At 42.4% G+C, this 27,458-nt stretch overlaps 1 protein-coding gene across 3 annotated transcripts; it reads right to left on the bottom strand.

Annotated features, from left to right (window-relative positions):
- Nucleotides 1–235: 235 nt before the first annotated feature.
- On the bottom strand, nucleotides 236–27,381 carry HKDC1 (hexokinase domain containing 1). 3 transcript variants are annotated; one of them, XM_033148997.1, is made up of 18 exons: nucleotides 27,084–27,381; nucleotides 17,705–17,867; nucleotides 16,513–16,661; nucleotides 15,209–15,328; nucleotides 13,946–14,041; nucleotides 13,395–13,494; nucleotides 12,969–13,152; nucleotides 12,076–12,231; nucleotides 10,982–11,215; nucleotides 9,445–9,749; nucleotides 8,804–8,952; nucleotides 7,036–7,155; nucleotides 6,063–6,158; nucleotides 5,667–5,766; nucleotides 3,939–4,122; nucleotides 3,040–3,195; nucleotides 1,341–1,574; nucleotides 236–415 (listed from the first exon to the last, which is right to left on the bottom strand). In XM_033148997.1, the coding sequence occupies exons 1-18, from the start codon at nucleotides 27,087–27,089 to the stop codon at nucleotides 271–273; spliced, it is 2,697 nt and encodes an 898-aa protein (XP_033004888.1). In that variant the 5' UTR covers nucleotides 27,090–27,381; the 3' UTR covers nucleotides 236–270. The 3 variants fall into 3 exon arrangements, with proteins under 3 accessions (XP_033004888.1, XP_033004887.1, XP_033004889.1); XM_033148996.1 differs by lacking the exon at nucleotides 27,084–27,381 and adding an exon at nucleotides 23,152–23,415; XM_033148998.1 differs by lacking the exon at nucleotides 27,084–27,381 and adding an exon at nucleotides 21,533–21,637.
- Between the last annotated feature and the right edge of the window lie 77 nt (nucleotides 27,382–27,458).

The following is a 27,458-nucleotide window of genomic DNA, read 5'->3' as shown; positions in this document are numbered from 1 at the left end:
AGTTTTGGCAAGACAATCTGCTTTCTGTTTGCACAGCTGCCCAACCATTAGGATACAAACAGGAGTAGCCAACTTGGTGCCTTCCAGAGACTGTTGAATGACAAGTCCCAACAGCCAGGGACAATGGGAGTTTTACTCCAACAGCATCTCAAGGCCACAGCATCGGCTAACCCTGGGCCACAGAAGTGTGCACCACTTTTGAACTACTGCTTCGTTTGGTTTCACCAAAAAACAAAAATCACTGCTGGACACAGATGCCTGCATGACCACTTAATTTTCAGCAACATTATGCACTCGTTTCGCAACAGCAGTAATTAAGGCAGCTCCCTTTCCACTCCCGTCTTCAGACAGCATGAATGTCACATCACACTGAGGCGCCAGTTCTTTCACTGTTTCTTGCAAGATCCTAGAAAAGCTAAAGAGAGGGGGGGGGAAAGAAAAAAGAAAAAAAAGAAATTGCAATGATCACACACTGCTGTTTATTTCTTAACTGGCAAAATGTCTGTCATTATGATGGGTAGGGACAGGAGAATACAGAGGAAGGGCTTTTACATTGTAAGCATTGACAGTAATCCAGTCTATCTTTCTCTCTCTTTATATATATGTTCTGCACTCACTTTGTACCCCCTGGCAGATCCCGCTCCCAGCGCCAGGTAAGTCAACCAGCATCGGGGCAAGAGGGCAGGTTTTTCTCTCACCTCAGCTGTATCTGCAAGTGCAGCTCTTTAGCTTTCTCCATGGAAAGTTTCCACTAATATAAGTGGGAGGGGAAGTTGAGGGATGCCCTGGGGTGCAGTACTGAGGAAGCAGTGCAGAACAGCTAATAAAGTGCAATGTGGTGTGGATGGTCCAGTATAAATCCACCACTAATGCATCCATATTGCACAGGAACATAGGAAGTTCCCTTATACCGAGTCAGACCATTGGTCTATCTAGCTCAGTATTGTCTGCACTAACTGGTAGTGGCTCTCTAGGATTTCAGGCAGGATTCTCTCCCAGCCTTACTGGACATGCTGGGGATTGAACCTAAGACCTTCTGCATGCAAGACAAATGCTCTGCCACTGAGCTATGGCCCTTCCCATCAATGACATGTTGCAGAAGACCTTCAGAAAATCACCCATCTCTCTGGAGGAGCCTGTAGCCCATTAAAAGCAGAACTTTTCCCAGCTCTTTATTACAATCTTATTCAAGCAAGTGTAATAGGGCTAACTGATACAGCATTGTGGCAATTTCTCTTTTTCCCAACTTTTTTAATCCCCAACAACTAAGCAGAATATTATCTTTTAAAAATTGGTCAATTCTGCAAGGCAAAACAACAACAGTGATGCTGTGTACTCACTGTGGGTGTAGTTTGTATAAGGTGCCATCCACACCTACAGTGGTTTTTAGGTGCTCGAGGTTTCTGTTGTCCCGTATCTTCTCCACTATAGCGGCCAGGCCAGCCCCACACAGCTGGGCTGCTCTCTTGGAAACAGAGCCACAAACTTCCTTTACAATGATACTGTCATCACAAGTGCTGTCAAGCCCAAGCTGCTGCAAGATTCTTCTTACTTGAAGTAGGACAAGCCGGTCACTGCACTCAGCCAAAACACAACAGGCACTTCTGGTTAGGACGCAGAGCTAGGGACAAATGTACTGGAAGGTAGCACTGGTGTAAGAAGACACAAAGTCATTTGCAGGGACACACTTTTCCAGCACTACTCCTTCCCATCTGTGACCATGCCCCTACTTTTTTTTAATTAAGTCAATAGATGAACAGGTTTTCCCCCACACATGTAGCACCTCTACTCCTCCTACTGCCTGAGCCTAAATCACAAAGGAGACTTCTACTTTCCACTGCATTTCCCTATCACTTCCTTTACAGTGGTACCTCTGGTTACGAATGCTTCTGGTTATGGACACTTTAGGTTACGAGCTCTGCTAACCCGGAAGTAGCTGCTCCTGGTTGCAAACTTTGTCCAAGGATGTGAAAAGAAATTGTGTGCTAGAAGCGCACGCACAGCGGGAGACCCCATTAGCAAAAGCACACCTCAGGATAAGAATGGTTTCAGCTTAAGAACAGACCTCCAGAACAAATTAAGTTCATAACCAGAGATACCACTGTATTGCAAAAAGTCTGACCTTTTGTGGAATTGTGTTTGCTCCATGGTTTGATATCCTGTCATGTCAGGGCCAGCCTAGGACATTTCGGTGCCTGAGGCGAACCACAAAATGGCACCCCTCCTCCCTGCTAGGGAAGAAGCAGTGAGTGAAGATCTACGACAGGAACAAGGTGGGGGAATAAATAATCTATTTCAGGATCTGCTACCCCTGTGGACACTGCCACCAGAGGCAGTCACCTCATTTTGCCTCATGGGTGGGCCGGCCTTGTGTCATGAGTGGCAATCATCATTACCCTGTTCAGACTAAACAGGGAATTATGATAAATAACTAAATATTTTCTTGTTTCCTTGCTCACACCTCAAAGGGAGGAGAGAAAAGGCTGAGTGCATGGGAAAACATTTATTGATACTTCAGCTTATTCAGCCAAGATTTGATTGTCCCAATGCAGATACTAGTTTAAAAGCAGAATGCTAGTATTATAGCTCTCCTGGGTGAAATGTACTTTTCAAAATTAGCATCATCCATGCTCACTCAATCCAAGGGCATAGGGAATAGCTGCTCATTTCCACCCCCTCCAATCTGAGGACAAAGCAGAAAGGATCACTTAAAGTTTATGAAGCAGCAGTGCAAACAGTACAGACACGAAGTACTTTACTGCTGAAAGCAGTGTGATATGATGTTTGAAATACACTGGGTTCATTCACACCCAATAAAACCCAAGTAAAGTTGTTCACTATAAAACTGCAGGTGGCCCTGAGTAACAGGGTTCAGCATCTCAGTCAACCAACACTTCTTTTTCCCAACTGTATTATTTTCTTATGATGTACAAAATATTTACAAAGCTGCAAACATTCAGCTGCTTCTCACTAGTCTGATATGTGTGAAAGTGGCAGGCAGTGGGGAAAATACTCTATCAGTACAACACATTGTTTTACCTTTCAATCTGGGACAGGAATTTGGTTTCAAATATTCCTCTTGTTCTCAGCCGTTCTGAAATCTGACCCCGGAAGAGAAGTCCTTGCTTGGTCAAGTCTATCAAGATCTGTCTCACTATTTCACCCAGATACATTCCACTGGTCATTTTCTCATACCTTATACAGAAAAAAAGAAAATGGATTTGGACAGCATTTAACACATTTTCAGTTACATATGCAAAAATGGGATATAGTCTGTGCATAAAAGGTAAAGGGACCCCTGACCATTAGGTCCAGTCGTGGCCGACTCTGGGGTTGCAGCGCTCATCTCGCTTTACTGGCTGAGGGAGCCGGCGTACAGCTTCCAGGTCATGTGGCCAGCATGACTAAGCGGCTTCTGGCGAACCAGAGCAGCAAACGGAAACACTGTTTACCTTCCTGCTGGAGAAAATACCACATACCTTTTCTAAACATGTGCATTGACTCTTAGAATAAAAATAAACATGACAGCAACAGACTCATGCTTTGTAAGGTGTTTTAAAGTGGGATAGCGGGGGTGTTCTTAAGTGGAAAGATTACTCATAGTTCATATATGCCTAGGAATGGAAGAAACTGTGGTTTCCACTAAATGTAATAACATTCACCTCATTGTCTGCTACTTAACATACTTTACGTAACTTACATTCGTTTCAATGTCAAGGAAATATCAAACCAATGTAAAAAAGTTATTACTGTTGTACGTTTGTGGACATAAAAACAGCTGTGAACAAATACCAACTGTGTTCGCTTGAGTGATTTCTATTCCTGACTACAGAAGAACATGCAAACTACTATTTCCACCTCCTTTTCTGATAGAATTACCTGACATTCCAACATACGTCCTGAAAACATTACAATAGCAATAAAATGCCAACTGTTACCTCTGTTCCCCAGGATTCAATGACCCCTCATCCACTTCTTTGTCATATTTTGTCCTGATATTATCTATGCAGCCATTGTCGCCAAATCCTCCCCATTCTGTATTGATGCACATTTTGCCTTCATCTCCTTCTACAATTTCTATATTATGCATGTCTTCCATGTAGCAAACATTACTGCCTGTCCCTGGAAGAAAGAAAGAGGCATGTGTATTTTATTCCTTTAAAGCAACCACCAGGAGAAGCACAATACCTGGGAAATGAAAAAAAAAATTCCTGGAAGAAGTTTAATTTTTTTCTCTCAAAGTGGGAGATAAAATTTAGGGGCTAAAAGTAGGGGCAGGCGAATCTGTCAACTTCTGTTTTACTCAATCGGTTTCTCATGTTTCTAGTCTTAAATTCAATTTCCCACTTTAAAAAAACAACACTGCCATTGAAAATTCAGCAGCATTTTACTGTGAAATTCTAATAACAGACATATCTTTGTAAGCAATTTTAATATACACAATTTTGCAAAGCAGTTTTCCATTATGTTTTGCATGTTGGTATTCTCTTTTCAATAATATATGCATGTGAACACACATTTGACTGCAATATATACATTTCTGTACACATTACCTGGCTTTGCAAAATTCAAAGATGTGTGAATTTCAAACAGTGGCTATGTTTCAGTTTGTATATTGTTTCAAAAAGTGTGACTTAGGTAGGGTCACCTTTAAATGCAAACTAAATCAATTTTATGCCCTATAGCCAGGTAACTAAGGTTCATATTACAGTCATACCTCGGGTTACATACGCTCTGGGTTATGTACTTTTCGGGTTACGAACTCCGGTAACCCATTAACGCAACCTGGAGGGCGCGCGACACATGGATGCGCAACAACCCAGGGTACCACTGTATAGCTTGGGGTACAGTGTATACCTTATACCACTAGGTGGCATGCAACACTTTGTCAGTTCCCTTTCTCTCCTCACTGCCAAAATTTGTATTGCTCAAAACAATATTAGCTTCCATCATTCCCATCAAGGCCCACTGTAATTACCATCATCTATAATTCCCACCATCCATGACTATTGGCCATGCTGACTGGGGCCAATAGGAATTAGAGTCCAATGTCATCTGGAGGACCAAAGGTTTTCCCCTCCTTGCCCACAAGAATCATTCACCAGAAACAGCAAGTTGACCGAGATTCCATCTCCCAAAGGATTTCAGCCTATCAGTTCACGGTTGATTACAGATCTTATTCTGTCACACCCTGGAACATCTATATACAGTGGTACCTTGGGTTACAGACGCTTCAGGATACAGACTCCGCTAACCCAGTTCTTAACCCGAGGTACCACTGTACAAGTGTTAAAGGTAAAGGTACCCCTGACCGTTAGGTCCAGTCGTGGACGACTCTGAGGTCACGCACTCATCTTGCTTTACAGGCCGAGGGAGCCGGCGTTTGTCCACAGACAGCTTCCAGGTCATGTTTCCAGCATGACTAACCTGCTTCTGGCGAACCAGAGCAGCGCACGGAAACACCGTTTACTTTCCTGCCCGACCGGTACCTATTTATCTACTTGCACTTTGATGTGCTTTCAAACTGCTAGGTGGGCAGGAGCAGGGACCGAACAATGAGAGCTCACCCCGTTGTGGGGATTCGAACTGCTGACCTTCTGATCGGCAAGCCCTAGTCTCTGTGGTTTAGACCACAGTGCCACCCGTGTTACAGGATTGCTCTTTACCTGCAATGAGGCCAATTTCGCAATTTGGGTCTTCATAGCCACATGTCATCATTGTCCCAACGGTATCATTTACCACTGCTACAATATCCAAATCGAATTCCTGAAATATAAAACTGATTTTGTGAATATGTGAAGAGTAAAACGCACACACACACACCTGTTGATGTATTGTGCATCAAGCACTAGCTTTATACGATCTATCATCATGAAAGCACAATAAAAAGGATGTCTGGAGGAGCCCACAGAATGAAACCAACACCTTTGAAAGCATTTAGAGTATTTGCAGCTCCTAGTGATAGAGCTACATTTGGATAACTGAAATTCAGTTCTATACTACTGTCATAGCAAGAGATTGGTGCTTGAACCTTTGGGATATTTTCCCAGAATGGTACTTACATTCCTTCGTTTGATAGCGTCCCTGAGCATATCAACAACATCCTCTCCTTCACAGTCTGTTGCCTTGAACCCTTTTGTCCACCCAACAAGAGTTCCCTAAAGTGGGGAAGTTGTAGAATCAATAAGTGAAAGATGCTTACACCAAAAGGAGAAAAATAGGTAGAACACTTAAAAGTTGGATTACACTTTCAAGAGGAGCTTGGTTCAACATTTTGGGGAAGTGTTAAAATACCAAAATGCTCCCATTCTGATAGAGGGGGATGCTTCAGGGAATAGAGCAGAAGGGCTATACACACTGTCGTTGTAGGTTTCCTGCACCAAGCAAGAGATCAGACAAGGCTATCTCTAAGATCCCTTCCAAATGTACACTCTCTAGCAAAAGAGAACTTGCTAACTCCCAAGGCAGCCTGTTACATACTTAGTGTTTATACCAGTGGTACTTCACGGTATGCCAGGTGCCATAAGTAACTGACTGGCCATGGCTGAAGCAGAAAGCTGGATGGAGGTGCGACACTGGTATCAGAAGTGGCCATGCAATTCAAACTGACTGCCACTCCTGTTATTGTTGCAACACAAAGCCTATGACAATATAGAAGTGGTTTTTCAGTGCAGAAACAACATATACATTGGGCCCGATCTTAATTGTTGTTTTTATTCCACACATCCTTAATAATTTGCTTTAACTCTCCATGAGCTGCTGTATGCATCAGCAGTCTTGTGTCAAGCATGCCTTGTCCAAAGTAAATCTGCCTAAGTGCATGTAAGAATGAGATGGTTTTTGTTTAACACAACATTCAATTTTATACACTCTCTGGTAAAACGTGTGATAAAACTCTTGTCAGTCCACAGGGAAGGGAAGGGAAGGGAATAATAAAAGCAATAATGAAATTTTTCCATGGAAAGTTCTACAAAGATTAAGACAGATTAAAAGAGGAAACAAAACAGCATGTCAAATCTCAGCTCCCCTCCTTACCTTATCAATACATGCTTGTCTGCAGGGGAAGGAAAAAGTAAAGCCAAGAGGAAGCCGGGCACCCTTAATGCCCATGTACTCCAAAAAGTCTGCAATGCACTGGACAATGTGATCAAACAGCTAGAAGGAAAGAAAGAGAATTTTTTTAAAAATTTAAAAAAAAAACTACACACACACACATATGTATATACACACAGAGAGGGGGGGTACCTTGGGTTACAAACGCTTCGGGTGACAAATGCTTCAGGTTACAGATTCCGCTAACCCAGATGTAGTACCTCGGGTTAAGAACTGCTCAGTATGAGAACAGAAATTGTTCAGCGGCAGCAGGAGACCCCACTAGCTAAAGTGCTACCTCAGTTTAAGAACAGTTTCAGGTTAAGAACAGACCTCTGGAACGAATTAGGTTCTTAACCAGAGGCACCACTGTACACACACACACACACACACACACACACACACACACACACAAACACACACACTGTATTTGGATTCTGAATAAATCCCATTTATTTTATTTGAGTTTTAATGGGTTTGGGGTAATGCTCTCTGGCATGTGTATTGTAATGTAAGTTGTAATGTATTTGATGTGGAGCTTTTTCTGACTGGTCCGCTGAAAGTCAGTTTAACTGTCACTCAGGGTCTTAACTGTCAGCTGTGAGGAGGGGTTGGTGTTAGAATTCTCTGCGTGCAAAACAACATAAAAGCTATTGGTGGTTGCAGGTTCAGTGTTTTCAGTTAGGCAGTGTGATTGGCTGGGGCTTGACCACAGGCACCAGAAGAAGTGTATATATATGGCAGTGGTGGAGCTTCACACTCCAGCTCGGGGGGGGGGGGCAGAGAGCAGGCGGGGGCAGGGCTAGACACTCCTCTTCCTCCGCCAGTGATATATGGCCATGTGTTGGTCAGTGGAAAGTTAGTTCCTTGGAGTGTTGGAGTTCTTGGTGCTTGGTGTTTGTGGAGTCGAGTCAGAAGAAGGCAATGGAGGACATGGACTGGGAAATGTAGAAGGAAGGTCTGAGCGGCAGGTGGGATGACTTGGTGGCCAAAGGCTTGCTGGGGGTAGCTTAATTGTTTGGCTTAGGCTGAAGGGGCAAGGAAAGAACCAGTCTGCACTTGGGGGGGGAGGAGAAGTGAGGAGCAGCCTGGCATGTTGGTCTCTGGTGATTGGCAGGATCACCAGAGAGAAGATTTCAATAGCAACACAGCAAGACACACCTGCACTTCAGTAAATCAGTAAAGGTTTTTTTTTGGGGGGGGGGAGTCCTCGGTTATAGCATTAATGGGACTTAGCTGGGATGGAGAGAATAAAAGGGCAGTTTTGCAAACGCTTTCATAAGGTAACTAACTGCTTCCTTAAAGCTATCTTAATTTAACATTAATAGCTGGATATTGTTGTTGTTGGCATCTATCTGTCTCAGGAGACAATGCAGGAGTGCGTCTTTGGGGTGAGGGCAAACTCAAAGTAGCTGGGGACAAGCTGTTGGTATTTAAAGTGACAAGAAAGTGTACACATTTAAATATACTATACTATCCTAAAGTAACCAGATAAGCTTGTGCACTTAATAATCTTGCTGCAAATAAACGTAAACACTTCACGTATAATATCTATATCTGATTGGCTTTGTATCATGCCTGTACCCCATAGTGACTGGTTTATTGGTAAGTTAAGGGTTCAGAAGGAATAAGTGACACTGAGTAAGCAAGTAAATACCCCATTCCCTCCACAGGTTCAATAAAAATAAATAACCGGCTTGTTTTACTTTACCTCTTCACCTGTTCCCTGCATAATTTCCAAAGGAATGGCAAAGATTTTATTGTACATTCGGACTGATTTGCTTCTTCCACTTCTGATTTTTACAAGCAAAACTCTGAAATTTGTTCCCCCAAGATCAAGGGCCAGAAATTTTCCATTTTCTGCAACAGAAAAATCAGCATTTTAATCTGACTGAAGTCTTCCTTCCTAACTGTTGGACAGAAAGGTTTCTGGAATTTCCAGATCAAACTTGCTGACTCTGAGCTTCTTGTTCAAAAAAATTATAAATCACTTTTCAAATATGTTCACTGCTTTCTGTGGTTCCTGTGATCTGATCTGTTGTTTTTATTACCTCCTCTCTCTCTTTTTAAAAGCTTTTTATTTAATGTTTTTGTTATGTACAAGAATATGTAAAGACCAGAAAAACCAGGCGCATAACAGAGAAAAATACAGAGTTGTGAAATAAAATAACAGCAAACCAGTGTAATAAACTACAATCTTGTTTCTTGGAATATCAGATGATATAACCATAACAAAGAATGAGAAGCTGTAGGGATATGGGAACACCCTTCCCTGTTAATATAGTCAAATAAGTGAAACCAATCTGCATCGACATTCCCCTTCGTTTTAGATATGCTTTTCTGGGTCCTTACCTGTTCCATCGGGTGTTCCATAAACAAATGTGGGCAGCATTTTCACAGTGGCTGTAGGATGTGTTTCTTTCTTCAGGCCGTACTCCAGTTCTGCCCTCATTCTGTTTTTCACACCTATGAGGTTCTCTTTGGTTATTTTGAAGAGGCTCAAGACCTCATTGATCTGTTTGCGCTGAGATAAGAGTCTGCACGCAACAGCAGTTACCATCGCAGCCCCCTTCCCACTGCCACTCTCAGACAGCAGAAATCGAACGTCACAGTTGGGCACCAGCCTTCTGACTACTTTATGGAGACGCTTAGCATACCTAAAGCCAAAAAAGGTATTTTAAATGCTTGCAAATATTGTGTGCACAATAAAATACAAGGGAGCACACACCATTGCGCTAAATTGCTTTCTCCCTTATGCCGCTTAGCACTTTCACAGATCAAGGAAATCCTTTTGATTCAAGTCCATACAGTTCATGAGCACAAAGCAAAAGATCTCTGATGAATCAAGTCAAAGGCCTACGTAGTCCCTCCTCTCAGCATCCTGTTTCCCTCATTGGCCAACCAGATGCCAATAGAAAGCCCATAAGCAGGGGCAGTCTTCCATAATTTTTCAGAAAATTGTGCCCTGCTTGAGGCCAAAATATGGCACCATCAATGGTTTTTCTCAGTTATGGATCATCTCAATTTTGCACCCGCTCAGCTTAGTGGAACCGCCTAAACCACCCTAAATCCATGTCAAAAGCAGGACGTGTGAGGGAAACAGAATCGCAGAGAACTGTCCACAGACTTCCCTGGCAATAACCACTGCCGGACCATTCTTCTGAAGTTCCATAAGATCTTATTTAGGCTAGTTTTTTGCTGACCAAGCAGAGCCTTTGAGGGCAGTTTTAATCAAGAACAAAGAAGAAAGCTTTGATAGATCAGACTATCAAACAGTGGCCAGCCAAATATCTGTGGAAAGCTCATCAGTTAGGCATTACAGTACCTGTAATAGCAATAGCCAATTGCTCAAGTTTGACTACAGCATCTGGTAACCAGAGAAATACTGTATCAAGTTGTATCCCTTCTACTGGTGCCCTTCTACTGACAGAAGGTTATTTGATCCAGCAGATGATTATGTCACTATAATGGCAAAGGAGGCACATTTTTGCCAATTCCTCACTGCAGCCTCCACACCATCTTCCATGTTGCTTCTGAAGGGAGAGGAAAATCAACAAAAAAATGCCCCTCTAACTCCATTCTGCCAATGGAAACTTCCACCAGATCAAAGAGTCTTCCATCAGTGGACAAAAAAATGCCCCTCTAACTCCATTCTGCCAATGGAAACTTCCACCAGATCAAAGAGTCTTCCATCAGTGGACAAACATTATGGGATACAGTAAGTGCTGACAGCTCATGAATTTTCCTGACCCTTTTTCAAAGGCAACTTGGCTCATAGTCATCATGACTGCTAGATGTCTGCATACCATTAAATTAATTATTATATGCAGATGAGCAATGATAATTTCCCCAGGCATGACGACCCTACCTACTTCGCTGTGTGACTTACTGAGGGTGTGTCTTATACAGCGTGCCATCAACTCCTACTGTCGTTCGGAGCCTTGTCAACTTTTTATTTTCACGGAGGCGTGTGAGTATCGCTGCCAAAGCTGCAGCACAGAGATTTGCTGAGCGAAATGAAACAATGGTGCAGACATGCTGAACAGCAATGCAGTCATCCTCCGATGGAGCCAGGCCCAGTTCCGTCAGAATTTCTTTAGTATTGCTCAGGCCTTCTTTGTACCTAACCCGAAACAAAGGAATCAGAAACATGCCTGAGGGCACCACTCCAGCTTTTAGTAGTGAGAAGGAGACAGCGGTGAACCACTCTCTGTATGGAACCAATAAGCAGGACAGAAATTTCTGAAAGTAGGTTGTCATGTGTCCTACTTTGCAGAGGACAGTCCTCTATTTGAAGGCATCTTCTATCAGGAGGGCTATCTGGTCCAAATCAAATTAAAGATGAAGACAGCATATACACTATACATTTAAAGTGTGTTGCTTCCCCCAAAGAATCTTGGGAGCTGTAGCTTACCCCACATAGAGTTATAGTTCTCAGCACCCTTAACAGACTACAGCTCCCAGAATTCTTTGGAGGAAGTAATGTGCTTTAAATGTATGGTGCTTACACAGCCAAGAAACCATAAGAAGAGAGAGCAGAGGTCTTGCTGTTGCCCACCAGCAGTTTCTACCTGGTCAGCAGACTGAGCAGGCATACAAAAGTCCCTTGGCTACCACCTTCCCTCCTGTCCTGGGATGTACTATGTTTCTATTTAAATCATGGTAATTTCTAAAGGTGCATCTATACATGCCAATTAGTACATGCAGATTACATGCAAAACTGTGTCCTCCTTTTTGCAGCAACGTGTTCTGCTTTTGTGTGATTGACTATCCACCCTACCTGAAATCTCATCATACCTGGTCTGATCTATGGAGCAAGAAGGAGGAAGAGGCTGTCCTAAATAACATCTGCAAGTGTTTGGCCTCACCAAAGCAGATAACTTTGAAGGCAGAGTAGCTGGCCAAAATCAATGCTTGCACAAATTGTAGAACGGAAGCTGCACTTACAGAAAACTCTCTGATGTACAGATTAAAGCCTCTTACTTTTCCATGGCAGCAATGTGTTTTGTCTCAATCTTGCCCTTGGTGCAGAGAGCTGTTGACAACTTCCCGTTGAAAAGCAAACCTTCCCTTGTCATTTTCAGAAGGATAATTCTTACGAGTTCTCCTAAATACAAACCGCTAATCATCTTCTCAAACCTGTAATTCAACAGAAAGCTGTTGTTAGAAAGCATCAAGGGCATTTCATGCTTTCTAATAAATAATTGGATTTACATTTATTGGGAGAAATCCAATAATTCCCCCCCCCCCAAAAAAAAAGAAGAAAAAAAAACCTGTTCCCAATGACTCATTTGTAATATTAATCCTCTGTCTGGAAGCGCTCCCTATTACAATCATTATTGTTATTACCTATTGCTACTACTGCTGCTAGAGACCCACAAAGGATTGTGGAAAGAAAGAAGGCAGCAAAGGACTCGTTATTCTTCCCCCCCCCCTTCCTCCTCTTTGCAGTTAAGTTACTGCTGGAATCGAGGAAGGACTCAGAAAAAGCTCCCAACTCAGAACACACACACTTCACCACACACAATTTCTTTAACGTGGGCCATTCAGCACCCCTCTGTGAAAGTACAGTTAGAAATGTGTTTGGGGTCAGAGAAGAGGGCACTTCCTTTGAGCCCAGTTTCTCACTGTCCCCCCGCCTACCCCAAACAATCACTGGAAGGATACTAAACCCCTGGGGATTTAGGACTTAACCAGATTCTTGGCCAAAACACTCCTCCTAAATGGTATTGATGGCGCTTCACAGTACTTGCCTGCCACTATTCAATGCTACTTCTGTGCCAATGTTATTTCATGGTTGTTTTGAGATTGTGCACATGCCTAAATAGCTACGTTACTAGAAAGACGCCTTATCCCAAGCTAATGACTAAACTTACAATTGTTTTCCAGGATTGATAGAGCCCAAATCAATCTCCTTGTCAAACTCTGTCCTGATGTCATCCAGTGATGTGTCATCTCCAAAGGCTCCCCATTCGGTATTAATGCACATCCTTCCTTCATCACCTTCCACTAAGTCAATATTGCTCATTTCCTCCATGTAGCAAGCATTTGTGCCTGTTCCTGAGTCCAGCGGATTCATTTTGGAGGTTGGTGGGGGATGGGAAGGGGGGGGAAGAAACACATGGAAATGTGTAGACTTCATAATTTAAAAAAAAATTAAATTGAATTTTTCTAAGAAAAAATAATTTCCCGTGCCTTGGGCAATGCCACATGGGCTCAACTGTTCTACACTCCCAGAACACTCACTTTATCTTAAGACAGATTAGCCCTGCCTCTGGTAAAAAAAAAAGATATAGAATTACCAATAATGACACCAACTTCACATCGCTGATCATCGTATCCACAGGTCATCATCGTTCCAACTGTGTCATTTACCAAAGCCAAGATATCTACATCAATGTCCTAATGAGGCAAATGCAACATACCAGTAAAGTCAAAATTATACATATTCAGATTCTTACAGTCATTAAGAACCACAATATTTTCAAAAACAAAATCAGCTTAATACCTAGGGATGGGAATTTCAAAGTGGAGGTGCATATCATCACCACCACCTAGAAGTTTCAGACAGACAGACCATTATTCTCTGATGAAATGTACAAGCTGATCAAGTCCTTTCATTTACTTCAAGGAAGGAAAAAGCTCTGCAATAACAATTTTGTAGGTTTGAATGAGGCAGTTTCTTTTTCTGCAGAGCGCTACATACGGAATGTGCCAATGTCCCAGCTTGAACACCAGAACTGCTAGGAAATGTCAACTTTTTTTAATTTGTTGTTGTTCAGTCATTCAGTCGTGTCTGACTCTTCATGACCCAGTACAGATTATTAAAAACAAATCTTAAATCTGAACTTGCCTGGTGTTTTCTGAGGGCTTTCTGGAGAGATTTCACCACATCTGTCTGCTGCACTCCTCTGGCTTTAAAATGCTTTGTCCAACAAATCAGTATACCCTTGAAACAAAAGAAGAAGCAATTATCCATTAACAATGTGTGCAGCATGGCTTAAAGAGTGGCATATAAAGGAGAGAGAGAGCCTATTGTGTGTGTGTGTGTGATTATGTGACTGTTATTTTTTCTTTCTCTAGTTTACGCATTGGCTGGTGTAACATATTTACTATAATTTACCGGTAGTCCATGATCTAATGTATTGTTTTGCCCTAATTTTAAATATGAATAAAAAAAATTAACAGTGTATAAAACCTTAAAACATTTTTTAAGCATGAAATATTTGATTGGACAGATATTCCAAGAGGCAGAAGTAGTATGAAATCCATATATTATTGGGGAAAATACAGAAATTGATTATCTTTGGAGAAATCACTTGAAAAATGTGTCTATTATTATTGTTATTGTTATTATTATTATTTTCATTTGTATACAGCCCTTCATCCAAAGATCTCGGGGTGGCTCACAGCATAAAAATACAAGACAGAAGCACAAAATACACAATAAAAACCGGAACACATTGAAAAAGGATATAGGGTGTTAATCAGCCAAAGGCCCAGTTGAAGAGGAATGCTTTCGCCTGGCACCTAAAGATGTATAATGAAGGCACCAGCTGAGCCTCCCTTCATCAAAACATTAATCAAAAGCATACTGTACAAAAATTTGTACATCAGAAGATATATAATGCTGATGAGTTTTCGAAAGGATTTAAAAAATGGAAATGAGGAGAACTGGCTCGGAAAACAAAAAGCTGAAGGAAACTGAAATTGACAAATTTGTCTATCCCTATGCGCTTTCAGGTTTTCCTAAGGCAGCAGGACTCCTATTTCCTGCTTTCCGAGTCCCATGTAGTGCCTTGTCCTAGTATTCTTGTCTCTGCACATCTGCTATTCCCATCCCATCACACTCTCAGCCCCCGAGTTTTAGAAACAAGCATTGTACACCTATTTTATATACTTAGTGTCACAACCAGCAGATATAATGCACACTTTTGCAAAGCTGTATTCTCTGCATAATGAATTCTATACCTTCCTAGCATGGGCAAAGTGGCATTTCACGAGAGCCCCTGCTGCTTGCTAATGGCAGCCTCTCAGCTCTGGAGCTCTTGGTTAATACGGTAATTTGGGAGAAGATTCACCCCGGTTACAAAGCCATAAAGAACATTGGTCTTACCTCATCTAATTTTCTCTGTATATAAGGAAAAGATAGGGTAAAGCCAAGAGGAAATTTCTTATGCTTTATATTCTTCGTCTCCATGAAGTCTGCAAGACAGTCAGCTACATACTGAAACAGCTGCATCAAAATAGGGGAGAAGTGTGAGTTATTATATATTACCTACTAGAATACAATGCAGGCTCTGTACAGCTCAAATGGAACAGGAGATAAAGCAATGCTTATAATTAACAATGGTTATATTTTCTATGCGATATAACAAAAAAAGCCTAAGGTACATTATCACAAGGTCAGCATAAACGAGGCTGCATTCAGAGTAGGGTTGTCATATGTCCAGAATTTCTTGGAGTATTGCTCTTGGAAGCAGTGTCTGGGCTGAAATCAGCAGAAATGTCATATGGCACTACATGTCGGCAGTGCCGTTTTTGGAAATTTTACTGCAAAGGGGGATCAAAAATGTCCATTTTGTTGTTGTTCCAGTTTTGCCCAAAAAGCTCAACAACCTTTGCTTCTAGATTTTCACTTATTGAAATATGGAAACCCTAATTCAGAGGGTACTTTATCTCATCTTCCCAACAGTTTCTTACCTGTCAGTTTTCACGTTTTGTGTAATATTTCACACAATGTAAAAACCACTTTTGAAAATCTAGTGGAATCTAGCAGAAGTTTAACACTCAATTCCCTCTTAATTTTCTCCAGAAAAATAAAATCTGTTTGCAACTTTATTAACTTGGAGAACCTCGGGAAATTTGTGCTCTGTAGCTTCCCTGTGGTTTTCACTGACACCCATGTGATGAAATTTGGGACAGTATCCTGGCATACTGTTATTTCCTGCCATTTAAAATTTAGTACAGCATGGCAGTATAGTGATCAAAACACAACAGGGTATTGTGGTGTGAAAGGAATGTTAGAATTTGGGACAGAAGTGCTAGCACTATAACCCACAAAACTAACACAATAATGTATCTGAATGCAGCCATAGCCTCTGCATCCTATATCTGCACATCTATTATCCCCCAGTATCCTATGCATCTATCATCCCATAATTGTCATTGGTTTGCTAAAGATTAATGCATATTCTCAGCATGTGGCAGCCATGGTTTGGTTTGACTTTTAGTAAGCCATGCTCATTTCCAGATGCAGCTGCCATCTGTTGAGGTGCTCTGAATAACTATTCCCGGAGAAAGTTTGCAAGCCTTGGGAGCTTGCAAATATTAGAACTAAAATTGGCTAATATGATCTTTTTATGTCTTAGAATACATTCTTCACAGAGAACATGTTTCAGAGGATGATACGCTACTTACATCTGTCCCACTCCCATGGATGATTTCTTTAGGTGTTGGATAGAATTGACTCTCCATTTGAACATTTTGCTTCCCATTTTCAGACACTTTGACCTTTAGGACTCTGAATCGGGAGCCCCCAAGGTCTAAAGCAAGAAATTCGCCCTTTTCTGTAACACAAACAACAGGTAGAAATGGTTGGATCTTCCAAACTTCAGGTAACTCTGCATCAGAGCCCAAGCAGGGTCTCAGTAGAGAGATCAGACATGGACATTGGTGCCATTCTTACTATATTTTATAAAAGCCAAATATTCTAGAAACTCGTTTGCACATATGAGGCATATATGCTTCTTAAAAGATTTCTCCAGAAGCATCTCCACCAGGCATCTAGCATTATGCTATGTAGCATACCATGTGCCACAGTAGTGAAATGGTTCCCCCAAAGTCACAATTCTCAGCAACTGGCATTCAGAGACATACTGCCTCTGACAGTCCAAAATACACACAGACAAAAGATTATCAGACACAGAATCATAGAATTGTAGAGTTGGAAGGGACCCCGGGGGTCATCTAGTCCAACTCCCTGCAATGCAGGAATCTCAACGTAAAAAACAATTGTGTGTTGTCTGTTTCTTACAGATCATCTAATGTATTTGTACTATATGGTTGATATTAGAGCAGAGATGGGGAACCAGTGACCCTTAGATCACTCCCATCTCCAGGTTGGCATGCAGCAACCAAAGGCAAGTACCTGTTCCAACTCTGGTGCATTGCACTTTCTGCCCAAAATTAGAGGACACAGGATCTTGGTTTTCCTTCATTGTGCTTTAACTGCCTACTTATACAATCCTGAAATTCATTTCATCTCTTTGAGGGAAGATGGGGAAGATAGGCAGCTGCATTCTCCCCTCACACTGCCTCCCTGCTCTCTGCTTTTGGCTTGGGGAATCTCAGCACCGCTATCATGAACCATCCTCTTAAAATAAACAAAATAAGAAGGTCCATCTGGTCCAACATCCTCCAACCAGATGCCCATGAGATGCCTTCAAGCAGGACATGAGACAAGCAGGACTTGTGATTAACAGCAACTGGCATCCAGAGGTGTTCTGCCTTCTGACACTGGAGACAGATCATAGCCATTGTGGCTAGTAGCCATTGATAGCCTCATTGCTATCATTGATAATGGCAGGAGGAATGCAAAACGGCTGCTTACCTGTGCCATCAGGAATGGACCGCACAAAAGTTGGCAGCATTTTTAGTGTGGCTGTTGGATTGGTGTCTCTTGCCAGGCCTTTCACCATTTCTGCCTGGAAACGGGCCATCAAATCAAGGAGAACGTCATCAGAGAGACGCATGTGGTACAAGTACCGATCAACCTGGGGCAAGAGATTCAAGATATTTTTTACTCATTGTTATTATGAATAAATATGTGTTTATTTCATTTTTTTTTAAAAAAAAAAACCACCTTAAGGCAGTTTTCCCCTGCAGAAGAGTGGCCTCTTTTTTTTTGCACTGACTAGTAGCAACACACATGCAAAAATACATGCACACATCCTATGTACACAGACCTGTGCTTGCAATCTCATTGGTGTACACTCAATCAACAACCCATATCTGCCCAAAGAAACTTCAAAATGCAAGTTGCTACTAGGAACAGAAAGGGCAAGAAATTCCCCTTGCTTTGGAAAGGAAAAACCATGAGCCAAGCAAGCTGTGTAAACCCTGCAATATTTTTGTTCAATATAGTGTTACTAGACATTCTTCAGAGTCCATGTTCCCTGACTTTGCTACCATCCCACAATGTAGCAGTGATGCTTATAAACTTTACATATATATATATATATATATATATCCTCCCACCACCTGCTTTTAACCCACGCACCATCCATGTAGGGCTGCATAGAAGCCCTAGATTTCAAACACATTTTCCTTCTAGAGTCAAGCACCAGCTTAGCAACTATTTAAAAGTGCCATCACTAAAGCATGTCTGGGGGCTAAGCAGGGAGAGGGGAGGCTTGGTAGCAGTGGCAAACAACAGCAGCAGGAGCACTTGTTGGCATCAGTGGCCCCAAGGTCAGAAGTTTGGCATTGGCCCTGCACCTCCTTGACAATATATTTTTATTTCTCTATTCCTCCCTCTTATTTTTGTTATGCATTTTTTATTATCTTGGAAACTTACTTCTTCATGACCACTCAGTTGGTCCTAATGGAGGTTATTGCCCTCATGTCGTTCCCCCCATTTATGGATTGACTGAGCTATCTTGTCACTTTTATCTGTGTCAACAATAATCCTGCTTCCCACTTAACTGAGTTGTTGACATCCGAACCCTTGGGTAAATAACCAGGCCAATCCAATGAACAGAGGTCAGATCAGAGAGAATGCTTTGTTTCCCTTCCTCCCTTCAACCATCCTCCCAAATTCATTTCAAAATATTTATTCAGAAAATCCAGTTCTTATTGGGAGGCATGGCAGTGGGGAGGGAGATCCAATGAAGGATCTTAAAAACATTTTCCACTTAGCAGCAGAGGATTAGCACTGACAAAACAGCTATGCTAACCATGGAAATTACAGAGACAGTTGCTGGCATCAGTCTGTCTCAGGAGACAAATGGAGAAGTGTACCTTTGGGACGCAGGTGGCGCTGTGGGTTAAACCTAGAGCTTGCTGATCAGGTCAGCGGTTCGAATCCCCGACAGGGTGAGCTCCCGTTGCTCGGTCCCAGCTCCTGCCCACCTAGCAGTTCGAAAGCACGTCAAAGTGCAAGTAGATAAATAGGTACCGCTCCGGCGGGAAGGTAAACGGTGTTTCCATGCACTGCTCTGGTTCACCAGAAGTGGCTTAGAAATGCTGGCCACATGACCCGGAAGCTGTACGCCGGCTCCCTCGGCCAGTAACGCGAGATGAACGCCGCAACCCCAGAGTCAGACACGACTGGACCTAATGGTCAGGGGTCCCTTTACCTTTACCTTTTTACCTTTGGGAGTGAAGTCAAACTGTTGGAAGGTTGCACCTCTAGAAAAAGAGGTGCCGAAACCCACCATGAACTTGTTCTCTTGTAATGGCAATGGCGCCCACCTGAGAGGCGCAGGAACTGACTTCTGGACAGTTCCAGCTGGGGAAAAAAAGTCCTGCCCATGGGGAATTAAAATAGGAGCATGCAATAAACCTAGAAGACTGTGGGACTGCCAACAAAACAGAGATGGTGAGGTGCTATGGTAGCAAAGTGAAAATAAGCCACTGAGACATAATTTAGCCAAAATTAAGGATGTTGTTGATGCTGCCTGATTCAAGAGAGGTTGGCACAGACTTGAAATCAACAGGCAATCAGTGGGTTTCCTTTGGTTCAAAGGTAAGCACAGCTGCTTTGTTAGGACTTGAAAGAGGCCCATTTTGTAAATTCCTTTGCACTAGGAATGTGTAGCATCCAACATACCATGTCAGAGCGAAAAGCTAGCTTTATAATCCTTGTCAACAATCTATTCTACATTAAATTATATTTTCACGGCTACAAGTACCACTGAGGTAGAATGGATGTGAGAGACAGTAGTCTGGTGCATGAGTAAAACTAGCCATGTGAGTGACCTAATGAGAAGGGAATTCTATTTACAAGGGTGTTGAACAAATAGGTCTTTTCCGCACTCAGCCAGCCAGCAACTGTACTGCTGGGGCACATTTGAGGACATATTGCCCCTTCCTCGTTCCCTTTGGAAACCAAATGAGCAGAAATGATTCCCCGGGCTTCCATGTCAACACAGGAAGACTATCTGACACTGCCAAGAGTCAGGAGGACCATGGATAAGGCAGTAATGTTGTCACTGAAGTATTCGGGAGAAGAGATGTATTGCCTCTGTGCACAGCTACAAGCTTATGGGAGCTTCCAAATACAGTCATACCTCATGTTACGATCGCTGCGTGTTGCGTTCATCACGGGATACGAACGTGCCAAACCCAGAAGTACCAGAACAGGTTACAGCTTCCGGGTCATGTGGCCAGCATGACTAAGCAGCTTCTGGCAAACCAGAGCAGCACATGGAAACACCATTTACCTTCCCGCCGGAGCGGTACCTATTTATCTACTTGTACTTTGACGTGCTTTCAAACTGCTAGGTTGGCAGGAGCAGGGACCGAGCAACGGGAACTCACCCCGTCGCGGGGATTTGAACCACCAACCCTCTGATCGGCAAGCCCTAGGCTCTGTTGTTTAACCCACAGCACCACCCGCATCCCAACTCACATGCATTATTTAGCTGTAAAAGTCAGCATGTTTACCACATACTGCGACTGAGAAGGAGTGACTGAGGACAGGTGGCTTGCTTAAAGCTACATATGGACGAAGCAAGATTTTAATATCTGATGGTTTACTGTGGTTTCATAATTTGTTGGAAGCCGCCCAGAGTGGATGGCAGCATTAATAATAATAATAATAATAATAATAATAATAATAATAATAATATCACCATCATCATCAAACTGGGGGTTTTCTATATCCACTTAGTAAGCCCCACTGAACTCAACAGGGCTTCTGTGTAAATATGTATAGGACTGCATTGCCGTTTTTGCTACACTAGACCAACGGTCTCTAAATATAAAAATTCCACAAGATCTTTTAAGTTGGTCTGAGCTAATGCACCGCAGAAAGCGAAAGAAAGAAAAAAATATAGAACATTTTACCAGTGTTACTTGACAACCTTTACGCTTAGGAAATGTTTAAGGCCTACTCCAACAAACTGGGGTTTCTCCTCAGCAGGCTTTATTTATTGATGGCGGCAGGGCCCAAAGCTGGTAATAATTAATATATTACAAGATATATATGGGATTACAAATTAGCCATGTTCCCATTAACTATTTTGTTGTGCTATCTAGAAGGAAAAGTTGGGACGTGTGTTCTTGAAGGTAACACTAATCTCCAGTGTGGTGCTGTAAATTTAGCAAGCAACTGCTCCTAAAGACCAAACAACACATGGCAGCAACAGAGCCGTTTGTTGAAAACTGGGCCTTCCCTGAAGTGCATATCAAGCAGGGTGAAATGTCTAATGTTTACCACATGAAGAGGGTATGAAGGTTGCAGGGGCTGCACCCTCCTCACTGCCTCTTCCCCACAAGATTCTCTTTCTGCTGAGCCAAGGATCAGAGTTCAGCTGAGGAGAAAAAGCAGCTGAAAGGGCAGACTATGGTCAAGCAGGGGAGGTGTAGCAGATACAAATACACCCCCTTTTCCTAGAAATTAGATCCACTTCAGACCACACATTATGCACAGTTGGGGCAGACCCAAATGTCATCTACAGCAGCCGTCCCATCAGATGATAGACAATGCCAAGGAGAAAGATGGGACCACAGAGCCTCTCCATCAGCTCTGCTGACAGACCCACAATTTTTGGCTCCTCCTCTCCTTCAAATATTTTCATGCCAGCTGGTCATTACAAATTTAGACCTAACGACTGGATTTGCTTTTTTTCCTCCTCCCTTCCAATCCCTTTTCCATTTGTGTCGTGTCTTTTTAAGATTGTAGGTCTGAGAGCAAGGGGCTGCCTTTATCGATTACATTTTTTAAAGTCGCTCAGATAGCTTTCTGGCTGGAAAAAGGAATACAAAGGCCCACCCAATACATTTTGCTGTCTGAGGCAAAGGACAAAGTGAAGCTTCCTCCATTTCAATGCAGAAGCTGCTTAGACTTTTTTTGACAGCAGTGATGGGGCAGCCTCCTCCGCAGGGCAGGGGACACAGGCAGTCGATGTGTGTAATAGAAATGTAATAAAATATACCATCAATGTTAAAAAAATTGTTACAGGACTGATCATCTTGTTTTTTTAAAAGTGTATTTTATGTTAAGGTACACATTTTCTCTTAACAAATCCGTTGACACATATTTACAAGATAGGGAAATTACTTCACTTAGCCATCATCTGAAGAGATTAGGGCACATGTTGTGTGACAACCTACACGTAATTCTAGGAATTCTTTTATGATGATGGAAGAATGACTAAAAGGCATTCTTCTACCATGGGGCGAAGGTGGACAGGAGAGAAGAGCAGAGGTCGCAGAGAATGATGGAAGGCTAATAACACAACCTTAGAAAGACACATCACAGAACTAGATCTGAAAGCCTTTCCCAGACTGAGATAACTAATGCTATGTTTAACTAAACCTCTGGGTTTAAGTTATAGCCCATTTGATTATTAAAGGAATTATTGTAGTAGTAGTAATTTTCCTGGGGGTGTTTTCTAAAAAGATTTATTTATTGCTGCCTGTTTACCCATGGGAAGAAAACTGCAGCTTTGTCCTCATATAAAATGTTAGTATTAAAATGTGACTGCAAATCCAGATTAGCAGCTCTAGCCTTGTGCAGTTCCATTATAGGGACAGTCCATTGTTGTTAAATCTAAAAATTAGCATTCTAGCTTAGGTGTACTTGTCACAGATTCTGAACTTTGCTTGCACCAAGATTCCTTTCCTTAGATATTTTTTCCACCTATGAGAGTGCAATTAAATTAAAAATAGCCGAATAAACTCACCCTCTGCCAATTTTTGCTAAGTGTTAATTGTATGGTGTAACTACATACACAAAACTTTCTTTTTTTTTAATGACAACCCACAAATCAAAAAACAATTCTCTAATTTAAAGCAGCTGATGTCAAAACAGCGAGCCCAGCCAACTCTTACCTTTTTGATCTGGTCCTCTTTTAGTTTTGTGAAATAAAACGAGACTAAGTGTACAGCAAACATTTTTCTCTATTGCCTCAGTATTGACGGAACGGCTGTGAGCAACTAACTCCAGATCTCATTCATATACTATGAGGCCAGCAAAACTCACTTGCCGGGGCCATTTGCCAGCAGAGATGTTAATAAGAAACCCCAGAGCAGCGAGTCCTAAACAAGTCCATTCAGTGTAGTTGGTTCAATGATTAATCTCCAGCCTCTTGCTCTCTCCTTCTCCGCCCATACACTCTCTCTCTCTCTCTCTCTCTCTCTCTCTCTCTCCCTCCCTCCCTCCCTCCCACCACTTGGTATAGTCTAATACCCAACAGGTGGCTAACTGCCAAAAGCAGGGAAAAGGAAACAATTAGCTACTGGCCCAATTTGGAAATGTTTTACCCCTGAACAAACCAGTTGCTATGGGTGGCTTCTTCGCTTAACTGAAAACCAGCACAATCTTCCACAGCATGGCACACTTCCAGCAGGGGAAAAGTAGTAAAAACAAGCCACTTCAATGGGCATTGTATTGCTCAGAAACACTGCTGGGAACGGCATGGGAATAGAGGACACTTTCCTTCCCAGCCACCCTGCTGCTTGGCACTCTGCAGCATTGCAAAGTGCATTTTCCCAGTCCTCTACATTTTCGTCTTATCTAGGCAAGTCTTCGCAATAATTTGCCTGTGGGCTCTCAAGTGCCAGCCGTCTGCCACACAACCCCTAGATCTCAAAGAGTTTGAGAAAGGAAGAGCTGTGCAAAAAAATATGTATTTTTCAACTATGCACTGATGCTTAGGAGCTGCCATAGCAGAATGAAGTAACATGGCTGTTGAGATCTTGGACAGCAACAGATGCAAAAGGAGCCTTTCTTATTGCTGGAAATCGTCCACTAAACACAAAGAGCTGAGCTGTGTAGTACTTTGACAGAGGCATAATGGACATCACAAGCACTTGACTTTAGGTCCAGCCTATCCTGCGGTTTATAATGCTGAATGTTCATAACCAAGGAGGTGGATCTATCTAGAGAACGGCAGCCTCAGTTGCATCTTCCAACATGACCAATCCCCAGCCTCCTATAGCTGGTGAAGTTTCCGAAGCTGAAATAACTTCACAACAAATTGAAGAACCCAAAAAGCATGGCGCCAGTACAGCTTGTGAGTTTTGTTTACCAGAATTTGCTGCTAGCTGAACTAGAGCTGTCTCTAGCGGGTGGCTGCTAGACAAGGTGTATCCAAGAGAAAGCTTCCTTAGCCCTAGATTAGCTCTGTTTAGTAAGTAAAACGTCACCCCCTCAGGCTGATGCCTAGCATATACAACGGTATAGAACATTATAACATAAGAAGAGAGATGCTGGACCAGGCCAGCGGTCCAGCTAACGCAGCATCCTGTTCATACAATCACAGAGTTGGAAGAGACCACGAGGGTCATCTAGTCCAAATCCCCTGCAATGCAGGAATCTTTTTGTCCCGTGTGGACCTTGAACCCACGACCCCGAGATTAAGAGTCTCGTGCTCTACCGACTGAGCTACGAAGGTGGTTCTCACAGTAGTAGATACTTCTGGGAAGCCTGCAAGCGGAGCAAGAGCACAGCACTTTCTGCACTTGTGATTTCCAGCAACTGGCATTCGGAGACTCCGCTGCAACTGCTCTCAGCCTCTTCAATTGCACACAGAAAGAAAGAACAATGGATTCATTGTCAATCTGTTCCCCTGTACCCTCAATTAAAAGGCCAGCAGCTACAGAGTGCTGAACAATGGCAGCACAGCGATGTCATCCTTGTTCGGATGACCTCCTGGAAAATGGCTGATGGGGAAGCGGCAGTGGGGGAGACGAATGCAAGAAAAGTTTCCCAAACATGCTGGTCTTCAACGGACGAGTTGGCACCCATTACTGCCTGACCAAAGGTGGATATGACAGCAGTTAAAAATTAAGACCTGGGTCCCCTAATGCATATTTACATTAAAGGAGAATTCTCAGTCTGTAAAAGTTAAGTGTGCAAAAAATATGTTCCTCCCGAGCTTGCTTCCATAGCTTGCCACCATCCCAAGGTCGCTGCTTTCCCACCTGACACACCACTTTACGAACCTATCGCAGCTATGTACATAAAAGTTCAGGCCCTTCTCCTTTCTTTCCACTGCACAAGGCAGGTTTCCTGGCACTTCTCTAGCCACTTCTCCAGTCACCAACTGTGCCCGGTCTCTTATTCTGTGGTCCCAAAGTCTTTTAAAGACAGGGAGAATTTGGATGGGGAGCCAACAATAACACTCAAAAGCATGCTAATACACTATCTTAAACACAGCCTCCAGACCACAGGAACATAATGAGACTGTGCATGACACTCCCATTTAACTCCTGTATAACCTCAGAGGTCACAGGAATGTTTTAAAGCAAAAAGAGAGGATGGTGATTCATATTACCTGGTGGCAATTCTTACTCACCACAGGAGATCAGACTAGTTAAATGCAAGCCTTCTGTATTAGCACTACAAACAGGAGATCATTTCAGGAGGGAGCTGTTATGTTTCTTACAGTCAACCTTGAAGAGGAGCTTAGTCTTTACTACCTATCTCCTTTCCACAAAATACTTGGCATTCATTAATCTCCCCCATAGCAAAATCAAGGTTCCAAAATTTGCCTACTGTGCCAGTCTACACACCCCAGTTCTATTAAATCCTAAAATGCCATTCAGGTTAATAACATGTGGAGAATTCTGTCCTGAGCTAGCTAGCTCCAGAACTTGTTAGCAGAGGATTAGTGCAGTAGTACACCCTATTCATTTAGAAGATCATGTGAACCCAGTTAACTCTTCATCGAGTCTAATTGTATCCACATCATTAGTGTGGAAGTAAACTTTCGTCCAAATCAGCCTTAGAAACGCTTGAGCAAACTTCAGAGTGATTATAACAGTTGCTATGGCGACACTATGGGAACACGCAGCAAATTAAAGGAAGTGCTAATCTCAGCAAAATTCAAAAGAATGTCCCAGTTAGTGCTCTGCTCCTTAAAGGCTCACAACTCAAAAACCCAGTATTTCATTTTGTACTTCACAAGCGCACAGCTCCAGTGCCTTCTTGTCTGCAGGACATTCCGAGTCATTCAAATGTCACACAGCCACAATCTCAAGGTCACATGGAAGGGAGCCACAGCCAACTGACTGCCGCAATCAACAAAGTTCATTCTTGAAATATATACTACAGCAATAAATGATAAGCCTACGGTATCAGCTTCAGGTAGCCAACGTGCCCTTCCATGGAGCAAAGTTCTCCCTTTCCAAGTCTGCTTCTGTGCAAGTATTACAACATAGGCAGCATCCACCCCTCTTAACTGCTAGGGTCTGAGTGTTCAGAGAATGAAAGGCTCAATTCTAAGGGCACTTTCCACTAAATATATTTTTCCCTTTCAGAGAGAAATATTGTATAGATTTTCTTTGTACTTCATTCGAGTGTACTGAACATTACTTTCAAAAAAAGACAGAGTGAGATAGAATCATGACCTTTCCTCCAAAGCACTCTTCCAAAGAATGCAACCCATTTTCTTCCTGTGAAGGACAACTAAAAAGTGTGGGTTGGGTGTCCTATCTGAGGGTGTTACGAATCAAAAGACCTTTCTACTAATCTGTTTATCTGCTGAACTATGTACCTCGTCGAATGAGATGGATGAACAACTGCAGAGTTAGGTTGCATTATTAGAAAAATATGCATGAACTTTGTGATGTGACTCATTGGCGTTGAGCTATATGAGATTCAGTGTTTAAACAAAGATGTGTGGTCCCTTTGGATCAATGTTATGGTTTGGGGTAGCATGACATTCACAGAATATGCTTGCTGCAAACTTTACATTTATAATGACACCTACAACTTCAGCTCCAAGCCCAATAAAGTTCATGTAGCTGCATTTACTCACATTCATCTCTTGTGGTATTATGTTTTCCTCTCCTCCTGTTCTCACCCACCTGCCCCAATCAGGAATGGTGTGCTGTACTGCAGTTCTCTCAATCCATGACCATTAACTTCGCTGAGGCTGAAATGGGAGATGCAGTTCATAATAACTGGAAACCAAGACTCTAAGTGCCCCATTTTGTTTCTTGCTTCTGGTGTAAAGCACCGTTTAAGGCAATGTACAACTGGAAAATTCTTTTACTGTTTATAATACAATTTTTTAAAATCTATACCTACATAAGGATGGAAAACATGTGCCACTCAAGATACTGTTAAGACTACAACTTCTGTCCTCTCTAACCACTGGCCATGCTGGCTGGGGCTGACTGTAGTCCAAAAA

Source organism: Lacerta agilis, chromosome 5 (genome assembly GCF_009819535.1).
Source record: "Lacerta agilis isolate rLacAgi1 chromosome 5, rLacAgi1.pri, whole genome shotgun sequence".
NCBI classification, from domain to species: Eukaryota; Metazoa; Chordata; class Lepidosauria; order Squamata; family Lacertidae; genus Lacerta; species Lacerta agilis.
This window is presented reverse-complemented; position numbering and strand designations above follow the sequence as displayed.